The sequence below is a fragment of the Saimiri boliviensis genome, chromosome 20, assembly GCF_048565385.1.
Source record: "Saimiri boliviensis isolate mSaiBol1 chromosome 20, mSaiBol1.pri, whole genome shotgun sequence".
Lineage (NCBI taxonomy): Eukaryota > Metazoa > Chordata > Mammalia > Primates > Cebidae > Saimiri > Saimiri boliviensis.
The window spans coordinates 3,383,759-3,404,092 of record NC_133468.1 but is presented as its reverse complement, the minus strand read 5'-3'; the positions used below and the strand labels follow the sequence as shown (position 1 = coordinate 3,404,092).

General features: G+C 40.7%; 1 protein-coding gene across 1 annotated transcript in view; it reads left to right on the top strand.

The window, feature by feature from the left end:
- The first annotated feature begins 9,578 nt into the window (after positions 1-9,578).
- BTNL3 (butyrophilin like 3) overlaps positions 9,579-20,334 on the top strand; it is a 31,116-nt gene continuing 20,360 nt past the window's right edge. Inside the window, exons 1-2 of the mRNA XM_039460566.2 lie at positions 9,579-9,762; positions 14,106-14,453. Of these exons, the coding sequence (XP_039316500.2) occupies positions 9,714-9,762; positions 14,106-14,453 (397 nt within the window). The 5' untranslated portion in view covers positions 9,579-9,713. The remainder of the gene's footprint in view (positions 9,763-14,105; positions 14,454-20,334) is intronic.

Here is a 20,334-nt window from a genome sequence, read left to right as displayed (position 1 = left end):
TTACTAAAAAAAAAAAAAAAAAAAAAAAAAAAAAAAAAAAAAAAATACAGGGAAACTTCTTGACATTAGTCTGAGAAGGACCTTTTTAAAAGAAACTCACCAAAGGCACAAGCAACAAAAGCAAAAATAAACAAGCACACCACATCAAACTTAAAAGCTTCTGCATGCCAAAGAAAATAATTTAAAAAAAATGAATAGGCAGCCAATCAATTGGGAGAGAATATTTGCAAGTCATATATCTTATAAGACTTTAGGGTTCAAGATACATAAGGAACTAACAACTCAATAACAATAAAACAATTAATCCAATTTTTAAAATGTGCAAAAAACCTGAATAGACACATCTAAAATGAAGACATACAATGGCCAACAGGCACATAAGAACGTCCAACATGATTAATCATTAGGGAAATTCCAGTCCAAACCATGAGATACCATCTCACAATCTTTAGGAAAGCCATTACCAAAGAGACAAGATATAACAGGTGTTGGTGAGGGTGCTTAGTAAAGAAAACCCATTTATTGTTGATGGAAATGTAGATTGGTACAGCCATATTTGAAAGCAGTGTCGAGTTTCCTCTAGAAATTTTAAAAAATAGAACTACTATATGACCCAACAATCCCTCTTCTGGGTGTATACTCAAAGGAGATGGCATTGCCACCTTGTAAACATATATGTGCTTCCATGTTCATTGAAGCATTGTTTACAGTAGCCAAGATATGGAAACAAACTAAATGTCTGCTGGCACTTGAATACATACAGAAATTGTGGTGGGATGTGTCATCAAGATGGCAAAATTGGAGATACTAGCCCTTATTCCCACCACCCCCCACACCCCGCAAAGAAATAAATAGCTATCCACAAACCAGCATATCTCTAAGAGGGCTCATGGGCCCGTTAAAGTGAGGCAACACGGTGGGGCAAAAACGATAACAACAACAAAATACAACAAAAAAGGAGACTATCCACAGAAATGAACACTGGTGAGACCGACATATCTGAGATTCCAGGAGATGGCTAGAAACTAAGAAGAAAAGTGAAAGCTATTGATATCAGCCACATGGCAAGGGCCCCCATGGTCTCCAGGGGCCTTCTCCACACAAGACACTGGCATGTTTTGTCATTGAGTTGAGAAACAGACATTTCTGTTGGGGGGACCACATAGAAGAAGACACAACTTCCCAACCCTCCATCACCCAAGAAGCAGCTGCTGTTGAGCCACTTTGGGCAATCACCTGCCCCCTCTCTCAACTTCATGCATGCCTTAACCCCAAACCTTAGCTACTCTATGGATGCCCACTCTTCAGAGTTTGGAGCTATCCTCACAGCAAGCTGATGTACACTCCAGACCCTGGATCCAAGGTCTCTCTAAGGGTTTATTGAATCCAGGCACAAGCTGAGTCATCATAGAAAGGCAATCCCTGACCTGATCCTGAAACACTGTAACCCTGAACACACCTGTGGAAAAAATTGGGGAGATGTAGATTAAATGATACGAAGTGTCAGTGATATAGATCAATACATTGAGAGATCTGAAGTACCACATGAGGGCTATAAGGGATAACTATGTCTGCTTTTCCTTTGTTCATTGTACTCTCGTGGCAAGATGGTTAGCGAGAGTACCCTTCTTCTAGTCCATGAAGTAAAAATTGCTCACTGTGGCTGGGCGCGGTGGCTCAAGCCTGTAATCCCAGCACTTTGGGAGGCCAAGGCAGGTGGATCACGAGGTCAAGAGATCGAGATCATCCTGGTCAACATGGTGAAACCCCGTCTCTACTAAAAATACAAAAATTAGCTGGGCATGGTGGCATGTGCCTATAATCCCAGCTACTCAGGAGGCTGAGGCAGGAGAATTGCCTGAACCCAGGAGGAGGAGGTTGCGGTGAGCCGAGATCGCGCCATTGCACTCCAGCCTGGGTAACAAGAGCAAAACTCTGTCTCAAAAAAAAAAAAAATTGCTCACTGAGAGATCCTTTGCCTCAGTGTTAATTTTTCTTTGTGGCACTGACCAATTAAATACAAATAATAAAAAAGATAAGGCTGAATGTGAAAACTCAGCACTGAGACCTTTTATGAGTGTCCCTCCACCTTCCTTGTATTTCCTCCTGACTCTTTCTTTTTCTTTTTTCTTTTTTTTAAATTATTCCTAGTGGTAATTATTCAGAATCAATAACCAGCACATAGTGAAAAATAATCACTAACACAAAAGGAAACAAGGTACCGGGCACGAAAGCCAGTGGAAGCGACAGGCAGCAGAAACAAAACTGATATTTAACATACGGAAATGAATCACTGCAGACTATAACATTGCTTTGTTTCAAAGTAAAAAGACTATTTGAAATGTGTACAATCACAGAATACCAAAGATAATTACTAAAAGTATGCAATTATTTAGAACACCATACTTGAAAAATTCATCATGCCAATAGAGTTACACCAGGCATTTCTATTTGGTGAGTGTAGTCCTTATTGGTCTTCACATAGAAATCCCAAGTGGGAGCACAGGCAGAGAGCCATCCTACTTAGAATCCTCATAGCCTTAACTGGAATCAATATATTTTACATAGCTTTTGGTATAGTGTTTAGTTCTAGGGTCCCTGCAAGGGTTTTTACATCATGGTACTCAAGGCAGTATAAAGTATAAAATAGGATATACCAGCCCCGTGTATGGATAGAATTTACAATTAATCATTTTTATCATAAGCAGTGTAGTGTTACATGTAACACACCTGAAATTTCAGTTTTGTCCAAATTTAAGGGAAATAGGAAGTTCACTCAAGGTAAATTTTATCCTTAAAGAAGTCAAAAGATTTTGTTAACTGTTTGTCATAAAGATAATGATACATGTTATCAGGGGTCTTAAATGCAATACTGTATTTACATAGAATTCTGAACAAATACATTGTTAGAATTCCATACTGAATCATAGGCAGAACTTAAAGTGGACCATGAATAATGTTCTTTGAGAAACAGGCCACCTATTTGTGTGGCCTGACTCTTTCTTAATGGAACTTCTATTGCATGCTGAGAATTCATTTTGCTGTTTTCCAAATACATGCTATTTCTCTATTCTTTAAGACTACTACCCATAATAACACTAAACTTTAAAAATCATTTCCTACTTACGGCTTTTTATCCTATGAGCTCAGCTTACTAGTGTAAGAATTAAAGAAAGAGGAAAGAAACACGAAAAGTGTCTTAAACAATTAAAGACAGGTTTATTTTGGAGAATAAATCTGAGAGGAGCTTCTGGCCAAGTTGGGCTAGAGGCATTTTTTCTTAGAGACTGAGAGTTTTTTTTTTTTAAAGGGTTTGAGGCAAACAGCTAATATTACTGGCTTGGAATGTTTTTGTGTTTCTTCCTGTTGCTTATCTGGGAGGGAGAGTTTCTGTGTCTGTTTCCATACATTTTCCTGCAGCTGCAGGCATACCCCCGAGTCTACTTTAAGTTTCCTTACCTTAGTGCACCTGAAGGGAAAGGAATGAGCTTATTAAAGCCCACTGTTTCACTGGGGCCCATTGTATGAGGGTGATGTTTGGCAATTACCCAAGAGACGTTCCCGCCCTCTCTCTGTGCTTGAGCTATCTTATCTGTGTTTTACTGTCTGCTCTTTATGGCTGCTTCTAGTTAGAAGAGAAGTGATTTCCTTGAAATGCCTGAGGCTAGAAAGGGAGCTGGAACTTACACAGTGGCGGTGTTTGTCCAAGATGACAGTGCTCCTGCTTTGTCATTCCAGACCCTATAGTTAGAAAAGGACAAGGGGCACCGTGTGTTTTTGTTTGTTTTGTTTTTTGCTTTTTGCTACTTCCTGCTGAGCTAGAGGGCAGGGCAGAGAGTTTTTTGGTTTTGGATTGGCTGAAGGAGCAATGTCATTTGTAGATGTTTTAGGTAGTTGTTTGTGAAATAGCCATGATTCTGTTGGTGAAGCATTTTTGAAAAAACTTAATTAGGCAGGGTAAAAACATTAGTCCTAGACTTTTTAACAGCATTTTTTAGTAGGCCCAATTTGTGGAGCTAGAAGCAACTTTTTTTTTTTTTTTTTTTTCCAATGAGAGGCAGAGGAGCATGTTTGGAAAGGCTCATGTGTTATTTTTTTGTTAGCAACTGTGGTTCCTGCTATGAGGATAATAATTAAGCAAAATGCTACAGTAATTGAGATTCTCTGTTGGATATTTTACCCTGAGGTTGCTGCAGTATATCGTTTCACTGCAAATAGTAAAGTGAGTAAAGCAATTCCCACAAGGGTGGCGTAGTAAATAATTTCCATTAAAAAGGTTTTAATATTTGGCTTAAAAGGAGAAGTAGAAAAGACAAAGTATTTGGTGAGATGGGGTGAGACAGGGTAGATGAGTCATTTTTCTTATTTATTTTTTATGAATTTTTGCTTAAAATTTTTTTTTTTTACATTGATATTTAGGACATTTATCTGGGCTGATAGGGGTTGCTTCCTCAGCTTTTTAGGCTTTGACTTGAGTGTGATGTATTCAGAAGTTGATTTCTGTAATGAATATTATTTAAACTGTAGCAAATAATAAAAATTGAAAAACATTAGTCAAAACTAGAATTTAAAAACAGGTGTGCTATCGTTTTTGAAACATAAATTTGTACTCTTAAACACCTATGAGTTGGACAGAATTTCTTTCCTTTTGAGGGTCCAAGGTAACTTGGGGTTCCTGGCCTGTCAGAAAGTGACATTCTTTCCTTACCACATATCAGAAACCCTGTATAGGGACTACACACACAGAATATAAGGCTAGTTTCCAAGGGCTTTATTAGCTCCATAAGTCAAGTTTGATTCCCTAAAGGAGAGCACACCATTCCAGTCAAATCCTTGGCAAAATAACCAGTTCTTCCAACTGTGTTCTGTTAAAAAAGAAAATAGATTCTTTTTTTTTTTTTTTTTTTTTTTTTGAGACAGAGTTTCACTCTTGTTACCCAGGCTGGAGGTGCAATGGCGCGATCTCAGCTCACTGCAACCTCCGCCTCCTGGGTTCAAGCAATTCTTCTGCCTCAGCCTCCTGAGCAGCTGGAACTACAGGCGAGTGCCACCATGCCCAGCTAATTTTTGTATTTTTAGTAGAGATGGGGTTTCACCATGTTGACTAGGATGGTCTTGATCTCTTGATGTCGTGATTCACCTGCCTCGGCCTCCCAAAGTGCTGGGATTATAGGCTTGAGCCACTGCGTCCAGCCAGAAAACAGATTCTCATTGCACTGATGCTAACAACTATACTGTTGTAATTTAAGAATACTTATAACTAGTTTTTAAATTCTAGAGGAACTAGGCAGAGAGAAACAAACATACTTCAAACTCTATTTACAAGAGTGTACTTTACTTAGTGGTGAAAGGTTGTAGCTAGCTTAAGACAAGTTTTCTTGACTCTGAAAAATAAAATAAGGATTAGCAATGTTTTAAGCAAAAAGGTAAAACTTGTTTTGGTTTTCTATTAGTTTAGTCCATTTTATTAACTTTTGTTTTGCTTGACATTTATAAACATTTTAGCTTTTCATGAGTTTTGTGTATTTGTTGCTGTTGTGAGAAATCCACATTTGAGAGCACTTTAAGTTCCACAGTTTGACTCTTAACCATCTTTTGAAGAGAATTAAAACAAACCAACAATTGTCTGTAAATGACAAAATGTTCAGTTTGGATACAGTTATAAACACAATTGACAAAGAAATTTGGTCATTTTTATGGTTTACAATAACCCAACATAACAACCTTCATTGTGCTTAATAGCACATATTCAAACACTAACCTTAGACATTTCATACAGCTTTGGAACATATGTTAATATTATTCCCTAAAATATAACTTATTAGGCATTATTTTGTCAATTTTATGTACCTAAACATGTTAAATAATCCTCTTTACCTTTTTTCCAGATGCTTTAGGGGCTCTTTGCAGGACCTGATAGTTAGAGGTTAGGAAAGACAATACTGATATTAAAATTTGATTTGGGGAAGCCTGATCGACATGTTTAAAATTTAAAACATATGATATTATAAAACAGAATTTTAGATCATTATAAGTTTGGTTTTATTTGTTTGTTTGTTTTATTTTGTTTTGTTTTGCCAAAATGATGAGTTAAAAATTTGGAAAAGCAAATTTTTATTAGCTTTTTTATTACATGAAAATCCTGTTTAAGAGAGAAAGTTAAATTTTACCCTTGCATTAGTTTGCTATTAACGTTAACCCTAATTTTAACGGGATCTTACAGACAATTCTATTTAATATTAACCAGTTTGACTATGAAGTGAGATTTTTACATATCTGTTATGACCCTTGACAAGTTTTGCTAAAAAGTAGATTAGCATTTTAAGAAAACCTTGTGGTGCCCTTTTAAGTTTAGTTAATATGTTTACACACAGAGTGTTCTTTGCAGGATTCATTTTTACAATGTTTTTCCAATTTGCTTAAACCATTTACTTTATTTTATTTAAGATTTTTTTTATTTTTAAGCAAAATGTACATTTTTATGCCTTCTTATAATTTTTAACTAAAAAATTTTTTACTGTTTTTATACACCTTGCATGAAAATTCATGCTTAGTAGTTTTAATCACATGTCATAATGGTAACTTTTAGCAACTTTTAACTTTAATGTAAAACCTGTTAAATTTTTAAAATTCTGTGCTAGATGCAGATGAAGTTTGACTTTCCCCAGCATAGTTAGGGCCATGGTTACTTTCATATGTTTCTGGCCTTACCAGTTGTGAAGCAGGCAAGTCGACCGTTTTTAAAGGCTAAAGAAGCAGTTTACAACCTTAAAACATTTAGCAAACCTCTAAATGTTTGTGTAGACCGCATTTTTATACCTTAAGGACATTGGTATTTTACCAAAAACTCCCAAGACTGTTTTTATTTTTAAATATTAAAGTTACATGAACTGAAAGGTCTCAAAACTTTTACTTTTCTCTTGAAAATACTTGATTTAAGCACTTACTTTTCTTAGGCAATTAATTAGAGCTCTTTTTAGTAGACATTGTGCACATAACACACATATAGCCACACAGACAACCAGAAGAAGATCCAGTAGTTATAAGATTTTTGATTTTCTAATTTCCCAATTGGATTATTGGCCTTCCAGTGAGACCCTTTCAGAACACAGCTAGGAATACAGTCTAGGGCCTAATAAACAGGCATAGCTGGAAGACAAAGACGAATTTTGAGAGGTACTTATTCACCTCTAGTTCCAGGGGCTCCATAAGAAAAACAGAGGTTTTCCCAAAATGGGATTTATGGCGCCTTTTCTGTTTTCCCAAGGAGCCCCAGGCCACCAGAAGTTATTTTAGGGTCTTTTATATAGGCACCAAGAGTGGTTAAGACAGAGTGGAGAAAAGTAATTTAGTTGACTGAGAAAAACCTTTCCCAGGAAAACGAGATTTATGAAGAGAAAAACATAAAGGCCCTGTGGATATACTTACAGCTTGGATATTCGATTTTAATTAAGCTCAGCATTCTTTTTTTACTTGGGATGAGGGTGGAGGTTAGAATTATGTAACTATTATGCCAGTTTAAATTAAAGGATTCAATTATGTGCAGGAATTCCCTGCAATGATGAGAGGGATTTTTAGAGAAAGATCCCAGATGCTGTTTGATTTGCAACAAATCAGACATGGAGAAGGAGACGTGAACACGAGCTATGCCTCCAACCCCAGCCACTTCCCGGAGAGAGAGAGCGGCAGAGGGGGTCTGACTCTTTGGAGTCGTTTTTAAATGGGAGAAGAGGGAGGAGGGGTAAGACTTAAGGTAGAAGATAGCCTGACTGTAGGGAACCATTTGCCATTTGCAAAAGGTTTCTGGTGATAAAGTCCTCAAAGTTCCTGAGAATGTGAAAGTTAAAGATACCATTTTGGGGCCATTGGCTGTCATTACGTAGTCTGTCTTGGGGCCAAGCCGTGTTGCCATATAAAACTAAATGCTTTGACTTTAGCCTCCCTGGTAAGCCAAGTTTGGTGAGGTTGTGAAGACGATGGCCCAGTGGGGAGGACGTAGGCATGTGGGAATGTTTGGCACCTAAGTAGACTGGTAAGGGGAAGCCAGGGGTGTCTGTATGGTTCTGGGTGTCTGTATGGTTCTAGGTGTCCCCAGACAAAAGACAGAGACCCAGAGTCCTCTTTCTGAAAGAGGACAGTTAAGGTGAGAAGGAACTGGGCGTCTCCAAGATTTCCTCTAGCTTCCTTCTGCTGCTCCTCTGAGGACTGCGGTGGCAGGCTGAACTTTCTCTGGTACCAGGAGAAGGCAGATTTTACCAGCTGGCTGAATTAGTGTTCAATGTTAGATGTTCCAGTTGGAAGTGGCAAAGGGCTTCCCAGACTGGAGCTGCATGCGGGGGTGGAGGGGGGTGGAAAGAGAGAGAGAGAGAGAGAGAGAGAGAGAGAGAGAGAGAGAGAGAGACGGTAGAAGAGGGAAAGAAGGAGCAAGGGTTAGAGAGCAAATATCTGTTGTTGCAGGCAGGTGGAGGTGGACCGCTGAGAGTTTTGACAGTCCACGGGGGAGCAGCCCCCCGGCCCGAGCCTCACAGTTCCCTTCAGGTTAGTTGTTCTCACGCGAATTGCTTGGAAAGCGAAGTGAGAGAAAAGACAGGGCAAGTGGCCAAAGACTCTCAGGATCCAAGTGTTGACTCAGATTAACTCAGATGCTTTGTTCAGCCAATTTTCAGACTTCTTTTTTCCTAACATAAGCACTTAAGGAGAAGCCTTCCTGTAGGAACTGCCTTACATGCAACATACCGGGTTTTAAAGGTAGCGTTTTCATTCTTTGTCTTGTCTAATTACCTTCAACTTCTCTTATGAGTTCTTTTAGACCCATGAGTTATTTAAAATTGTGTTATGAACAATTTCTAAGTTCATAGGATTTCCTGTTTTTAAACTGTGACTGACCTTCGTTGTATTATGATTAGAGAATGTACTCTTTGTGGTGCTACCTGTGGAAACCCTCTTTCTGATCTAGTAAGTGCTTATTCTTGTGCGTGTCCACAGACTTGGAATCACTGCATAACCTCTAGCTGTGTGTCCTGGCTGAGCGCATCTAATGAATGACTGAATGAATGCATCTTTGCCTTACCCCCAGGCCTGAAGCACCGTCTTATCAATACCTTGGATCCCTGGAGACCAAAGTCCTGGTTGTTCTGGCAAGTTCAACCTTGTCTGGCCTCATGATCAGGGTCCCTCAACTCAAGACAAGGGAGGGTAAGGCAGAATTACCTCATGCTCTGCCAGGAAATACAGGTCTCATGGAGCCTGCGTGCCTGGGGCAAATTCACTGCCTCACCGTCCTGTGCTGGGATGATCTCTCTTTCAGGGATAGATGCTCACTCTCTCTTGCAGCTCTGCCTGCCAGACTAAGCCTGAAAATACGTCTGCATGTGGCATTCCTATACCATCCATGCCGGGCACAGCCTTGACCCGGAACAAAGTCCTTCCAAGTGTACCCTACTCTCTTTCCATTCTCATTTATCTGGTCTGAGATTAATGTTTATGACCTGCCACTAAATGCAGTGATTCAAAGTCCAGTCCCCATGCTCCTCATTCACACAACCATCGTTTCCTGTGGGAGGCTCTAGGGAGAAAAGCGCAGCTTGACATCAATCCACGAAGAGCCTGTATAGGGCTCCTGCACCTGAGACAGCTGGCCAGACCTCCAAATCATCCATCCACCCCTCCTGTCTTCTGTTTTCATAGTGTGAGATCAACCCACAGGAATAGCCATGGCTTTCGTGTTCATTTCAGTTCTCAGTTTCTACAAGCTGGTGTCAGGTAAGCCTCTCGGTTTGGACTGTTGTTTGTCTCCTTGTTGAAGGAGAACGATCTCAGCACAGTGCGATGCAGGAATCCTTGGTGTTTGCAGTCCCCGGCTTCTCCTGGCCTCAGGCTGGCGTATACCAGTGCCAGGAGCTATGAGAAGCACAGGGCAGCAGGAGATGAGAAACAGACTCCTTGGGCTGTGTCTTAAGGACTTGGACACTGTGTATACTGTTACAGTAGCCCAGAATAGCAGGATCAGACCCCGGGAGTGGGGAGGGACCACATCAAGAATGCTGGGTGAATACGTTGTTTTCCCCAGGTGGGCTGTGGGACTTAGGCAGGGGAAGTCTCTAATAGAATCCCCAGGTTTCTGAGCTGGGTGCCTGGCTGGAGGGTGACACTGTTTAGGATGCTTGGAGGAAAAGACAATGAGCCCAGCTATGGACATGCCGAGTTAGAAAGAGCTATGGTTGTGGCGTAAAGCATCCCGACCTTTAAGTAAGGAATAAGTTGGAAGCTGGCATATCCTGGGCAGAAATCCACTCTTCTTTCTCTTTCTAGTAACTGTCAACACAAAGCCTGGTGTATACGATATTGAGTAATTGAACACGTTTTTCAGGAGGAGATCAGGGCTGGAGTAGAACACTGGATTCTGGGTGGTCAGCGTCAAGCCATACAAAGTTCAGTTGACTGTGTTCACTTTCTGTCTGAAACAGTTCCATCCTGCTGCTTGTCTACCTATGACTTTTTTGCTAAACAAAGCCAGGAAAACAGAAATAAGGACGTCAAAATCCATGTGTCTTACTCACAAGAGAGCCCCCATTTAAGTACATTCTCACCCGTTTTCTTTTCTTTTCCTTTTTTTTTTTTTTTGAGACGGAGTTTCGCTCTTGTTACCCAGGCTGGAGTGCAATGGCGCGATCTCGGCTCACGGCAACCTCCGCCTCCTGGGTTCAGGCAATTCTCCTGCCTCAGCCTCCTGAGTAGCTGGGATTACAGGCACGCGCCACCATGCCCAGCTAATTTTTTGTATTTTTAGTAGAGACGGGGGTTTCACCATGTTGACCAGGATGGTCTCGATCTCTCGACCTCGTGATCCACCCGCCTCGGCCTCCCAAAGTGCTGGGATTACAGGCTTGAGCCACCGCGCCCGGCCTTCACCCGTTTTCTGATTAGCTTCTTTGTCTGCTTTCCGTTTCTGCATGAGGTAGCAGGGCATCCTGGAAATGACCTTGGAGGAAGTCAGGCTATTTTTAACTTTCCTTTTCTCTGACTATGAGCTTTGTGATGAATAACTGCTATTAGTGTCAGTTTTTGCTTATGATGACATGGAGATAATATCACATCTGTGACATTCCTGAGGGCTGAAGGGCTACCGTGTGGATTGCATGAACTTGTGCATGCAGAGCATGCGGCACAGAGCTCCACTGGTGCACGCCGTGTTGCCGCAACAGGTAGTGTTATTCCTCAAGGGAAGGAGTAAAGGGAGATGGTGTCAGCAAGACAAAGGACAGCAGCGATGCTGGCCGGAGGAGCAGACATATCCTAAAAAATGTTTGCTTGGAGGCCAGGCGCGGTGGCTCAAGCCTGTAATCCCAGCACTTTGGGAGGCCGAGGCGGGTGGATCACGAGGTCAAGAGATGGAGACCATCCTGGTCAACATGGTGAAACCCCGTCTCTACTAAAAATACAAAAACATTAGCTGGGCATGGTGGCGCGTGCCTGTAATCCCAGCTACTCAGGAAGCTGAGGCAGGAGAATTGCCTGAACCCAGGAGGTGGAGGTTGCGGTGAGCCGAGATCGCGCCATTGCACTCCAGCCTGGGTAACCAGAGCGAAACTCCGTCTCAAAAAAAAAAAAAAAAAAAAAAGTTTGCTTGGAAACTGACACAAGAGCAGAAAATCAAACACCACATGTTCTCACTCATGGGCGCGTGTTGAGCAATGAGAACACATGGACACAGGGAGGGCAGCACTACACACTGGGGTCTGTAGGGGGGAAATGGGGGAGGGACAGTGAGAGTGGGGAGGTGGGGAGAGACAGCATGGGGAGAAACGCCAGATATAGGTGAAGGGGAGGAAGGCAGCAAATCACGCTGCCATGTGTGTACCTATGCGACAATCTTGCATGTTCTTCACATGTACCCCCAAGTCTAAAATGCAATAAAAAAAAATGTTTGCTTGGCTTGAGAATCCTACACGGCCTTGAAGAGGCAACACTCACAGCAGCCCAGCTGACAGGCTGGGTCCCCAAAACTGACCTAGAGCAAGGGCCTTTCTGCAGGTGGTTTGTTTAACAGATCATTCTTGGAAACAAAAGTGACAGGGTTCAGAGAGAGTGAAGCCAGTGGGAGGAAAGCCATAGAGGGGGTGCTAATGAGGAGCCTGCTGTGGTGGGTCCTTTGGAGGAACCGCATAGACGATAGCTCAGAATCTTCCCAGCATCCCCTGCTTCCAGTTCCCCACCGGGTGAGATGTGTCCCTGGGACTCTTACAGTTGCAAACCTTCTGGGCTGCCCCATGCCTGGGGTTCAGAGGTTCTAAAAGTTGCAGGAAGCCCTCAGCAGAGAGGCAGAGTTCAGGCTCCAGGGGCAGAGCTGTCAGCAGGCAGGGAAGTGCCCATCCCACTGCAGGGGGACTCAGGGTTGGGTGGTGAGGCGCAGGGCCTCAACATCTGCTTTACCAGGTCAACAGCTGGTCAGACATCAGGCTGCAAAATCACGGCTCATTCAATAGTGCTCTTAAAGATGCATCAGTGAAATACATTTCAGCAAGATTTATAAAACGTACTTAAATTTACAAATAATTAGTGCTAAAATTAAAAATATCTACCTGTCTGGAAATTCACACGTGTGACCCACTTTGCCTCTGATGCACATGCACACACCACACACAGGTATATCCATATAATGTAAATGGATACATGTGAATTAATCAAGAGACGTTGCCAATCGAAGGGGGTGGGTACTTACACACAGTGAGGGGAGTGGGTCTCCATAGTTTGTGGTCTCTCCAAGAAGAACTCTAATCATACAGAGTGGTGAGTGTGATTTACACCAGGAAAATTATTTAGTTGACCACAAAACAGATAAGCAAATGCAAAAAGTAGTGCTCACCACTCATAGGCATAATCCCTATCTGCGGAGCCCATTCTCTGCGCTGGGCATGGGAAATCCTGTGCTGAGGAAAACACACACTCTCTGTCCTCATGAAGCTGAGAGTTGTGCAGGGAAGACTCGCAGAAAACAAACAATTATCACGCCTGCAGCAAGGTGACGACAGTTTGAAATGAAGGTCAAAGCAAAGCTATACCAAGAAAATACAAAAAAAAAACAAACTCCCCAAAACCAACAAAAACAGGTAAGCCATGTTGATAAAGCTCTAGAGCAGGGTGTCCAATCTTTTAGCTTCCCTGAGCCATATTGGAAGAAGAAGAAATAACAGTAATGATTACTAATGAATGGGGGAAAAAATCACAAAAATATCTCATAATGTTTTAAGAAAGTTTACAAATTTCTGTTGAACCCTACCCAAAGCTGTCCTGATCCTCATGTGGCCCACCGACTGTGGCTTGGACAAGCTTTTGCTCGATGAAATACTATTCAAGTCCAAAATAATAAAGTGGAAAAACATAAAATTATTACCCGGAATAAAAGGTAGGTGCCATGCAAAAGATACGTCACAACATGAGTGCACTAAAGAGCAAATCTCTGAAATAAAAACGACAAAATCTCCTCACTGTGTCATACCATGTCCTTCAGAATATGGCAGAAATATACTTAAAAAGCAGCACGAATAAATTGTGCTTCAGCGGAGAATATCTATTCTTCTCTTGTAGCCATAAAACATTTGCAAGACATAATCATATCTTTGAAGGAAATAAATCTCCCCGACTTGGATATTTTATGGCTGCTTACTCCTCTCCTGGGTCATAAAAAAAGATTTTTAGCATACTAGATGCAAAGAGGGTGGTGTGAGTGTTCATTAAGCATATAGGCAGAGAGGAGAGCATGTGGAGGGACTCTCCTCTAGTGGAGGAGTCTGTATTTGGAAGGTGCCTCTCAGGGCCCTGAATAACTCAGCCCCAGAGACAGGGTTTCCTTATGTTGAATATGGGAATATTGATAGCACATACCTAACCTCTTCTCACATGAGATGTGTGTGAGAACGGAGTGAAGTAACTGACCTGGAAGCATTCTGGCAAGTGTAAGAAGATGTGCAAACGCAAGTCATCGGGTTTAGAAAGCAGACCGTGATGGACTCCCCGACCCCACGCCCCACACATCTCCAGCCCACCAGAGCCCTGAGGAGGACTCAAGTAGGTTTTGCTGTTATCGGTTGTGTTTCTTCCTATAGGACAGTGGCAGGTGAAAGGACCAGACAAGTTTGTCCAGGCCTCGGTGGGGGAGGATGCTGTCTTCTCCTGCTCCCTTTTTCCTGAGACCAGTGCAAAAGCCATGGAAGTGCGGTTCTTCAAGAATCAGCTCCATGCTGTGGTCCACCTCTACAGAGATGGGAAAGACCTGGAATCTATGCAGATGTCACAGTATCAAGGGAGAACTGAGCTTGTGAAGGACTTCATTGCACGGGGGAATGTCTCTCTAAGGCTAAAAAACATCACTCCCTCGGACATTGGCCTGTATGGGTGCTGGTTCAGTTCCCCAACTTACGACGAGGAGGCCACCTGGGAACTGCAGGCGTCAGGTCAGTTATTTATGACTGGGTTGTCTTATAAAATCATTCTGAACATTTTAAACAGTTTGTTTTCAAAGAGCTTTTTTTCTCATTTAAAGTCATTTAGTTTGAAGATAGCATCGTACGCTACCAGTTCGTTCTGTCTAGCTTGTGTATTTCTACGTCGTTTTCTCACCTGTATAGATTCATGTAACCCACCACATCAAGATACAGAGCTATCCTACTCCACAAAGGTCTCCCTCTGCTACCTTCCTCCTCCCCCAACCTTCTCAAATCATAGCAACCACCAAATTGTTCTCCATTGCCTTAATTTTGTCATTTCAGAATGTTATACAAATGAAATCATAAAGTATGTGACATTTTAAGATTTTTGTTTTCCTCCATGTCATGCCCTTAAGATCTAGCCAAGTTGTTTGTATCAATGGTTTATTTCTTTTATTGCTGAACAGTGTTTCACGGTGAGGATATACCATGGTTTGTTTAACTGTTCTCTAGTTGAAAATCACGTGGGTTTTTCCAAATTTTCACGATTACAACTAAAACCGCACTGAACATTTGTGTAGAAATTTTTGTGCAGACATATGTTTTCATGTCTCTGGAATACATGCCTAGAAGGGTAACTGGGCACTGGGTTGTATGATGAGTTGGGTTGTATGATGAGCATATGCTTAGTTTTAAAAGAAATTTTCTATTTTCCACAGTAGTTGTACCATTTTACATTTCAATCAACAATGTATGAGTAATTCAGTTCCTCTAAATTCTCACTAGCATTTGGTATTGTTAGTACATGGTTTTTGTTTTGTTTTTTGAGACACAATCTTACTCTGTCATCCAGGCTGGAGTGCAGTGGTGCAATCTCGGCTCACTGCAATCCCTGCCTCCCAGGTTCAAGTGATTCTCCTGCCTCACCTTCCTCAGTAGCTGGGATTTCAGGCATGCACCACAGTGCCTGGATAAGTTTTGGATATATATTTTCCTTTTTTTAAATTATAATTTAAGTTCTGGGGTACATGTGCAGAACGTGCAAGTTTGTTCCATAGGTATACACGTGCTATGGTGGTTTGCTGCACCCATCAACCCGTCATCTACATTAGGTATTTCTTCTAATGTTATCCTTCCCCTAGTCCTCCACCCCACAACAGGCCCGGGTGTGTGATGTTCCCCTCCCTGTGTCCATGCATTCTCATGGTTCAACTCCCACTTATGAGTGAGAACATGCAGTGTTTGATTTCCTGTTCTTTTGTTAGTTTGCTGAGAATGATGGTTTCCAGCTTCATCCATGTCCCTGCAAAGGACGTGAACTCATCCTTTTTTATGGCTGCATAGTATTCCATGGTGTGTATGTGCCACATTTCCTTTATCCAGTCTATCATTGATGGACATTTGGGTTGGCTCCAAGCCTTTGTTATTGTGAACAGTGCTGCGATATACATATGTGTGCCTGTATCTTTATAGAATGGGTTATAATCCTTTGGGTTTATACCCAGTAATGGAATTGCTGGGTCAAATTGTATTTCTAGTTCTGGATACTTGAGGAATGGCCACACTGTCTTCCACAATGGTTGAACTAATTCACACTCCCACCAACAGTGTAAAAGCGTTCCTATTTCTCCACATCCTCTCCAGATCTGTTGTTTCCTGACTTTTTAATGATTGCCATTCTGATTGGCGTGAGATGGTATGTCAATGTGGTTTGATTTGCATTTGTCTAATGACCACTGATGATGAGCTTTTTAAAATATGTATGTTGGCTACATAAATGTCTTCTTTTGAGATGTGTCTGTTAATATCCTTCACCCACTTTTTGATGAGGTTGTTGGTTTTTTCTTGTAAATTTGTTTAAGTTCTTTGTAGATTCTGGATATTAGTCCTTTGTCAGATGGATAGATTGCAAAGATTTTCTCCCATTCTGTTGGTTGCCTGTTCACTCTGATGATAGTTTTTTGTTTGTTTGTTTGTTTTGCTGTGCATAAGCTCTTTAGTTTAATTAGATTCCATTTGTCAATTTTGGCTTTTGTTGCCATTGCTTTTCGTGTTTTAGTCATGAAGTCTTTGCCCATGCCTGTGTTCTGAATGGTATTACGTAGGTTTTCTTCTAGGGTTTCTATGATTTTAGTCTTACATTTAAATCTTTAATCCATCTTGAGTTAATTTTTGTATAAGGTGTAAGGAAGGGATCCAGTTTCAGCTTTCTGCATGTGGCTAGCCAGTTTTCCCAACACCGTTTGTGAATAGGGAATCCTTTCCCCATTGCTTGTTTTTGTCACATTTGTCAAAGATCAGATGGTTGTAGATGTGTGGTCTTATTACTCGGGGCTCTGTTCTATTCCATTGGTCTGTATATCTGTTTTGGTACCAGTACCATGTTGTTTTGGTTACTGTAGCCTTGTAGTATAGTTTGAAGTTAGATAGTGTGATGGCTCCAGCTTTATTTATTTATTTATTTATTTTACTTAGGATTGTCTTGGCTATGCAGGTTCTTTTTTGGTTCTGTATGAAATTTAAAGTAGTTTTTTCCAGTTGTGTGAAGAAAGTCAGTGGTAGCTTGTTAGGGATAGCATTTAATCTGTAAATTACTTTGGGCAGTATAGCCATTTTGACAATATTGATTCTTCCAAACCATGAGCATGGAATATTTTTCCATTTGTTTGTGTCTTCTCTTATTTCCTTGAGCAGTGGTTTGTAGTTCACCTTGAAGAGGTCCTTCACATCCCTCGAAAGTTGTATTGCTAGGTATTTTATTCTTTTTGTAGCAATTTTGAATGGGAGTTCACTCATGATTTGACTCTCTCTGTTGTTGGTGTATAGGAATGCATGTGATTTTTGCACATTAATTTTGTATCCTGAGACTTTGCTGAAGTTGCTTATCAGCTTAAGAAGATTTTGGCCTGAGACAATGAGGCTTTCTAAATATACAGTCATGTCATGTGCAAACAGAGATAATTTGACTTCCTCTCCTCCTATTTGAATACCCTTTATTTCTTTCTCTTGCCTGATTGCCCTGTCCAGAACTTCCAATACTATGTTGAATAGGTAGGAATGGTGAGAGAGGGCATATTTGTCTTGCGCTGGTTTTCAAAGGGAATGCTTCCAGCTTTTGCCCATTCAGTATGATACTGGTTGTGGGTTTGTCATAAATAGCTCTTATTATTTTGAGGTACATTCCATCAGTACCCAGTTTATTAAGTGTTTTTAGCATGAAGGGGTATTGAATTTTATCAAAGGCCTTTTCTGCATCTATTGAGATAATCATGTGGTTTTTGTCTTTGCTTCTGTTTATGTGATGGATTATGTTTATTGATTTGCATATGCTGAACCAGCCTCACATCCCAGGGATGAAGCTGACTTGATCATGGTGGATAAGCTTTTTGATGTGATGCTGGATTCAATTTGCCAGTATTTTATTGAGGATTTTCACATTGATACATCAGGGATATTGGCCTGAAATTTTCTTTTTTTTGTTGTGTCTCTGCCACGTTTTGGTATCAGGATTATGCTGGCCTAATAAAATGAGTTAGGGAGGATTCCCTCTTTTTTCTACTGTTTGGAATAGTTTCAGAAGGAGTGGTACTGTCTCCTCTTTGTACTTCTGGTAGAATTCAGCTGTAAATCTGTCTGGTCCTGGACTTTTTTTTTTTTTTTTTTTTTTTTGGTTAGTAGGCTGTTAATTACAGCTTCAATTTCAAAACTTGTTAGTGGTTTATTCAGGGATTTGACTTCTTCCTGGTTTAGTCTTGAGAGGGTCTATGTGTCCAGTAATTTACCCATCTCTTCTAGATTTCCTAGTTTATTGCATAGAAGTGTTTATAGTACTCTTTGATGGTAGTTTGTATTTCTGTGGGATTGCTGGTAATATTCCCTCTATAATTTTTTTATTGTGTCTATTTGATTCTTCTCTCTTTTATTCTTTATTAGTCAGGCTAGCAATCTGTCTATTTTGTTGATCTTTTGTTAAAACCACCTCCTGGATTCATTGATTTTTTTTTGAAGGGTTTTTCGTGTCTCTACCTCCTTCAGTTCCACTCTGCTCTTAGTTATTTCTTATCTTCTGCTAGTTCTTGAGTTTGTTTGCTTTGCTTCTCTAGTTCTTTTAATTGTGATGTTAGGGCATCAATTGTAGATCTTTCCTGCTTTCTTTTGAGGGCATTTAGTGCTATGGATTTCCCTCTTCCCACTGCTTTAAATGTGTCCCAGAGATTCTGGTACATTGTGTCTTTGTTCTCATTGGTTTCAAAGAACATCTTTATTTCTGCCTTAATTTAATTATTAACTCAGTTGTCATTCAGGAGCAGGTTGTTCAGTTTCCATGTGGTTGTGCAGTTTTAAGTGAGTTTCTTAATCCTGAGTTCTAATTTGATTGCACTGTGTGGTCTGAGAGACTGTTTGTTATTATTTCTGTACTTTTGCATTTGCTGAGGAGTGTTTTACTTCAAATTATATGGTCAGTTTTAGAATAAGTGTGATGTGGTGCTGAAAAGAATGTATATTCCGTTGCTTTGAGGTGAAGAGTTCTGTAGATGTCTGTTAGGTCCACTCGGTCCAGATCTGAGTTCAAATCTTGGATATTCTTGTTGATTTTCTGTCTCATTGATATACTTAATGTTGACAGTGGAGTGTTAAAGTCTCCCACTATTATTGTGTGGGAGTCTAAGTCTCTTTGTAGGTCTGTAAGAACTTGCTTTATTAATTTGGGCGTTCTGTATTGGGTGCATATATATTTAGGAGAGTTAACTCTTCCTGTTGTGTTGATCCCTTTACTATTATGTAATGCCCTTCTTTGTCTTTTTTAATCTCTGTGGTTTAAAGTTTGTTTTATCAGAGAATAGGATTGCAACCCCTGCTTCTTTTTGCTTTCTATTTGCTTGGTAAATATCCCTCCATCCTTTTATTTTGAGCCTATGTTTGTCTTTGCATGTGAGATGGGTCTCCTGAATACAGCACACTGATGAGTCTTGACTCTCTATCCAATCTACCAGCCTATGTCTTTTAATTGGGCATTTAGCCCATTTACATTTAATGTTAATATTGTTATCTGTGAATTTGTTCTGTCATTAAGATGCTAGCTGGTTATTTTGTCTGTTAGTTGATGCAGTTTCTTCACTGTGTTGATGGTCTTTACACTTTGGTATGTTTTTACAGTAGCTGGTACTGCTGTTCTTTCCATGCTTAGTGTTTCCTTCAGGAGCTCTCGTAAGGCAGGTCTGGTGGTGACAAAAATCTCTCAGCATTTGCTTCTCTGTAAAGAATTTTATTTTTCCTTCACTTGTGAAGCTTAGTTTGACTAGATATAAAATTCTGGGTTGAAATTATTTTATTTAAGAATGTTGTAGCTGGGCATGGAGACTCACACCTGTAATCTTAACACTTTGGGAGGCTTAGGTGGGCAAATCATGAGGTCAGGAGTTTGAGACAAGTCTGGCCAACGTGGTGAAACTTTGCCTCTACTAAAAAATATGAAAAAAAAAAAAAAAAGCCAGGCATAGTGGTGAGTGCCTGTAATCCTAGCTACTTGGGAAGCTGAGGCAGGAGAATCACTTGAATCAGAGTCAGAGGTTGCAGTGAGCAGAGATCACACCACTGCACACCAGCCCAACAACAATTGATGGCTCCATCTCAAAAAAAAAAAAAAAAGAATGTTGATATTGACCCCAACTCTCTTCTGGTTTGTAGAGTTTCCACAGAGACATCCACTGTTAGTCTGATGGGCTTCCCTTTGTGGGTAACCCAACCTTTCTCTCCGGCTGCCCTTAACATTTTTTCCTTCATTGCAACCTTCGTGAATCTGATGAATATGTGTCTTGGAGTTGCTGTTCTCAAGGAGTATCTTTGTGGTGTTCTCTGCATTTCCTGAATTTTAATGTTGGCCTGCCTTGCTAGGTTGGGGAAGTTC